General features: G+C 32.2%; 1 protein-coding gene across 1 annotated transcript in view; it reads left to right on the top strand.

The window, feature by feature from the left end:
• The first annotated feature begins 1310 nt into the window (after nucleotides 1-1310).
• The window catches only part of sud1 (Prolyl 3-hydroxylase sud1), a 43638-nt gene continuing 38948 nt past the window's right edge, over nucleotides 1311-6000 (top strand). Inside the window, exons 1-2 of the mRNA XM_085820768.1 lie at nucleotides 1311-1466; nucleotides 2968-3155. Of these exons, the coding sequence (XP_085676894.1) occupies nucleotides 2990-3155 (166 nt within the window). The 5' untranslated portion in view covers nucleotides 1311-1466; nucleotides 2968-2989. The remainder of the gene's footprint in view (nucleotides 1467-2967; nucleotides 3156-6000) is intronic.

The following is a 6000-nucleotide window of genomic DNA, read 5'->3' as shown; positions in this document are numbered from 1 at the left end:
AGAGTCCAATCTTGGTGGTTCACTTCAGTTTTCCAGCATGAGGTGATCCACGTTTCCCGAAATATGGATCCCATTCCAAGAGAGATTGTGTAGAGCCTTCACTTCAGTTCTTTTTTTTCCTACCAAGAGGAGAGGGTCCCCAAAGGGCTACCCATGTCCAAAGAGAGAAAGTGTAGAGCGTTCATTTCAGTTTTTTTTTTCAAGTTTAGGGGAGGGAGGTCTCAAAATGACACCCCCCATTTTCAAAGAGAGATGGTGTAGAGCGTTCATTTCTGTTTTTTTCCAAAGTTAGGGAGTTTTCAAATGGCTACCCATTTCAGAGAAAGAGAGAGAAAAAGAGAGAGAGAGAGAAGGTGTAGAGCGTTCATTTCAGTTTTCCAAGGTTAGGATGGTCGTGGAGAATCCTCCAAAATGTCTACTCATGTCAAAGGGAGAGAGAGAGAGAGAGAGAGAAAGCGTAGAGCGTTCATTTCAGTTTTCCAACATTAGAAGGTCCCAAAATACCTTCTGAATTCAAAGAGAGATCGTGTAGAGCGTTCATTTCCAGTTCTCCAAGATCAGAAGAAGAGGGTCCGCTTTTCCCAAAAGGGCTTTCCGCATTCAGAGACAGCGAAATGCAGACTTCAGTTTTCTCCCTCCCCAAGAATAGAGGGTCCCAAAATGGCTTCCCATTTCAAAGAGAGAGGGAGAGGCGTTCATTTCCATTCTCCAAGATAGGGTCGTCTGCTTTTTCCCAAAATGGCTTCCCAATTCAAAGAGAGAGAGAAAGAGAGAGAGAAAGGGTGTGTAGAGCGGTCATGTTCATTATCCAAGATAGGGTCGTCAGCTTTTTCTCAAAATGGCATCTCCCCATTCAAAAAGAGATCGTGACCAATTTTTTCCAGTTTTTTCCAAGATGGGGGGGGAGAAGAAAACCTAGGATGGAATAACACGACACACAGAGAGAAAGAGAAAAAAAAAACGCCATCTTGTCATTTTCTGATAGGGTACCGGTGTTCGAATACTTTTGTGACCGACTGTTCATGTTTAACCTTTCTGTTTATGATGCTATGTAATTAATCTCAGTGTAATAAATATTTCGTTAACAGCGTGGTTACAGCAGATAGCTTCGCAGTTTTACTCAAGTGTTTTTTTTTTTTTTTTTTTTTCATTTAGATTTTGTGTCAAGTGTACCTACGTATATAACCGTTAAATTAAAAATATTGTTTCAGTATTGAGTTCCTATGAGCTCTTAGAAGTTTCTAGAACTCTTTCTTGTGGCAGTATACTAGAGATAAGGCTCCTCTAAACCGAGAAAGAGACAAAAAGTAAACAGGGATGTTTACACTTGCTTAATATTCCGCGCGTCATAAACCACTGCTAAGGAATTTTCCTGATTGAAGTGAAGTGAACGAATTGAAAAACTGTAAGAAGTGTAAATATAAGCACGTGCTTTTGTCAGAAGTATGCAATCGAGCATTTAAAAGGTATAAACGCATTTGCATGCTTTTTCATTTATTCATCAGATGCAGAAAATTTAATAGGATAATTTACACCAAAAAAGATTTATGCATGTCCCTATTTATTCGCAAACATAATATTTCAGTGGTAGAAGATTGCACTACATTTATTCAGCTCCACATTGTTGCAGAAAAATAATTTTCTTAGCTTGAACTGCACAGCTAATACCATATTTTTCTCAGTTCCTTTTTATTGAAGATTGATGCAGTTCGAGAATAACTTGAGCAGGACATCCAAATGTAAAATATAAACGTTTTCTGGGTCTGAATTTAAATATTTTACATTCCTTCTATCAGTTTTCTTTTTTGAATAAAGTATTTTTTGTAAATTTCGTAATTTCCGACTAAAATTATGGTTTTCCCTCACATTTTTCAAATCAGATGTTAAAGTTATCTAAAATTATTGTAATAAAATGAAACTTTATGGAACCCAATTTTTTAATTTTATTTCCAGTGGAAAATCTCCTCTTTTTTTTTTTTTTTCTTTTTAAATCCCATGTTAAGCCAGGCATTTATGTATAAAAACATATACAAAAACCTTTTTAATTTTTTGAAGGGCCCATTTTGCTGCTAGAAGGACTGCTAGAAGTTAGCGCAGGATAAAATGATAAAATTATCACTTAGCAGAATGTGTGTAGTACACAATACATTGTTTTTCAATTTCAGTAAGAATTAAAAATTTATTATTTAAAGAAGATTTAAAAGTGTCAAATGTTTTACGAAATAATTTTTTTTTTAAAGCCCAGAAGGGTCATTATTCTTTGAAATGGCATTTTGCGTGAATCACTAAAAGCATTGAATCACTTTTCAAATTGTTGCCACCAAATATTATCGCTCTGTATTATATTTAAAAATATTAAGTAATGAGGAATCTGCATGAGTATATGTATGTTTTTTGCATTGTGACAAAACAATGGCATCTAGAGCTGTCAAATTTTGAGTAAAGTAGTCCTCCACCCAAATATGGACACTTGGAAGCTCGAATTTTGAATTTGTTTTATTATCTATTTCATATTTTGTAAAACTTTAATAAATTAACAAATTCACTGATTTCAAAAATGGCAGCACTGTATGGAATAAAACATTTTTATCTCCACAGTGTGAGACTGTCTATCAGAAATTCTAAAGGTAGGCTGTTTTTAAATATTTTTAACCCAAATGCTCTCAAAACGTGTATGTATGTGTAAATGAAAAAAACTTCTCTGAGTGTACTATAAAATCTGAAAGCTTTAAGATTTTTTTTTTTTTTACTTTAATCATTTTGAAATAATTTTAATTATTCTGAGATTTGATCAGTTTATCAAATTTATTGTTCATTATTGCTATATTTTATTCATGAATTTAAGGAAAATTATTATAATTCTTTGTAAAGATATTTGTATAATTTGCATTCAATTATTGATCATATTTAAAATAATTCATTATTAAATATATTTACATTAAACTTTGTACTTTTTATTTTCATTAGATTGTTTATTTAGTTTGCAAATATGGAACATCAGAATAAAAAGCACAGTCTTGAACAAACTTCACATGTTAAACGTAAAAAAAGAGAAGTACATGCTTTAGATGCAAGTATAAATGATGTTTACATGGAATCTAGCTTTATTACATCAATTTCTGGAGCATTTTGCCAAAAAGAAGCTGAAACTTATGGTATGTGTTTGATTTTAATAGTTAAAAAAATATATGTGTTTTTTTAATAATAAATAACTTCTATGCTTTTTTTTTTTTTTTTTTTTTTTTTTTTTAACTTTCAGCTAATTTTAGGATGGAGAATAATTTTGATCTAATTTCAGAAACATGCAACATTTAAAAATTTTTTTTTATATGTGTACATAAATCTTAAATCGGTCATTCCAAACATAAAAATTAAAGTAAGAAGTGTGACTAGTAATGGTATTATTAACTTGGGAGGCAGGCATGCACACTGATCATCAAAATGAAAGGATACTGACACATAAATAAAGAAATAAATAAATCTTATTGAAAAATTATAAAAAATTATACAGAAGCATTAACATAAATAACCACATTTGTCAGTCAAAGTACTGAATTTTTAAGTCAAGTTTATGAAAATTTAAAAAAGATGTATACAAATTATTTCCCCTCTTTCACAGGAAATCTTTCTTTAATATGGTGTATGGTCACCATACTGACTGAAATGCAAACCTCATATCTTGATTTTATAGTCTTTATCAAATTGTTGATCAAGTTTTAGGGAATCATAAAGTGTGTTTTTCATGTCCTTTTGGTGAATTGCCATTTGACGGCCTAAGGGATCTCGCACATGCTCAGTCAAATTCAAGTTTAGTGAGTAAACTGGCTTATCGATTCAAATGATATCATCTGTTTCCAAGACACCAGAGATCTGGATGTGGAGGAGCATTGTTAACAAAAAAATCAAGGTAACTACACCCTCAAACAACATTATATTATACTGTACCCAAAGACCTTGCTCACATATCTGTGATTAGTTACAGAGCCTTCATCAATATATGCAGCTTGATATGCTATTTTTGATGATTTTACCACAGACTGTGAAACCGTTTAAGTCCGTAATCTAGACTTGACGGGACTTCGGCGATTCTGGATTATAGATAATCAATTTAAATCTGGTAAGATGGCATGCAGAAATTATACAATTAAAAATATGAAACCGTAATTTATGAAATAAAGAGCAATTATGATCTAAAGGGTATCAAAATTACACACACAGACACACACACACACACACACAAAAAAAAAAAAAAAAAAAAAAAAAAAAAAAAAAAAAAAAAAACTTAAGTATTTATTTGTTTATTTTATTAAACATTTTTTTCAATATAAGTTGTTTAAGTTGCTTCATTTTTTGTGCTAATACTTTCTCTTTAATTCTCTCTTCTATAAACAGACATAATTTCTTATTCAGTTACAAAGTCCCACTCTTCAAATCCTGTAATTGCTGCGTCGAGAATACCGACTAACTTGTCAATCGAAATTTTTTCATTTTCAATAACCTCTCTGTCACTTTCTTCACTATCGGAAACGCGCATGTGTAAATGCTTTACTGGCTTTATGCGCATGTGTAAAGCCAGTAAAGTACAACAAGTACTCAGTCGATTCTGCTTGGTCTTATTGAATATGATGAAGACACTAACTTAAATTGACTCCCTTTGAAGAGGGAATGAGTGAAACACAAATCATTGGTTTCTTGCTTCAAGTCCAATCTTGGAAGCCTTTGTACAGCAGACAAATGGCTGATAAGAGTACCTGTGACAGCCCGAAAGCCGAAAACAACTATCTTTTCATCACTTTCATGTTTCTTTGAGCTGATAGTGGCAAAAAATGGTCTCCATATGCAGTTGCTACTCTACTATGCTTGACTAGGCTGACTGCTTAAAAAAGAGTTATGGGTTTTTTATGTGAAACTTGGAAAAGTATTCAGTGTGCCCTTGGGTAACATCCATTTGTGTTTTACCATCCTTTACTCTACCAATCTGCCAATTAATAACCACTTTTGCCCTTCATGTAAATTATGCCATTAAGTCGTAACTAATGCATACTGACACTTTTCACATATTGTAAAAATCACACATTAATTTTAAATCTCACTACATAACTGAATTCTAATGTGCATCCATTCTATGGCTCATTACCGATTGCCTAACTTGCATATTTCATTTGCTAATCTGTGCATAGAAGCCTAGTTTTGTATTCAGTTGCTGATAATTAACATAAGTAATTATTCTGTTTGACCAGGAGTTCTTAGTCCAGGGGAATTTTATTGTTTCAGGGAAGAGAATTACAGCCTGCCTTTTATTTACCTGTTCACTATTTAGTTTTACTTTATGAATAAAAAATATTTCTATTCAAATTTTGGTATTTATCTGAATTTTCTTCTATCCAGTAAGCCCTTGCCACCATTAATGCATAGCATGTACAGCAAAACTGTGTTCCACAAAGTTAACTTTTTATGGAAAAAGTGTATTTGTAATTCAGATTAAAAAATTATGTATAAATTAAACAAACCTAAATATTGTAATTAAAAATGAAAACCATGAATTCAATGCAAGGCCAGATTAAGACCTTTAGAGACCCTAAGCACTTAAAAGATTTTGGTGCCCCCACATGTGTTTACATCAGTTTTTCCTTCATTACTCCTCGATCTCACTTTTTGTTCAGCTGCATCCTGCATTCCATGGTAAAACAAGTAATGAAAATAGTTTGGTGCCACCTTTCCTGAATACCTAAGGTGGTGTTCCTTTATCCTTGATGCCTTAAACATATTCTTAATAGTTAATCTGGCCCACAGAATAACAACTAACCTGGGATCCAAAAGTAAAAAAGCAAATTAATTGTTTAAATTAAAAACAAAAGAAAGAAATTGCTGTGAGTAGAAAAGATAATTAGGAGGCAAATATTTCTAGTCTAAATGCATAGTATGATTTTTCTAGGGAACTTGAATAAAATGCTTAAAATGAAGCCAGAATGCAGCAAACCCATTTAAATGTTCAGTTTC

This window comes from Stegodyphus dumicola, chromosome 7 (genome assembly GCF_044657685.1).
Source record: "Stegodyphus dumicola isolate Sdum_Otavi_A_Nest chromosome 7, ASM4465768v1".
NCBI classification, from domain to species: Eukaryota; Metazoa; Arthropoda; class Arachnida; order Araneae; family Eresidae; genus Stegodyphus; species Stegodyphus dumicola.
The sequence above is the reverse complement of the archived record's forward strand: the minus strand, read 5'-3'. Positions and strand labels throughout refer to the sequence as shown.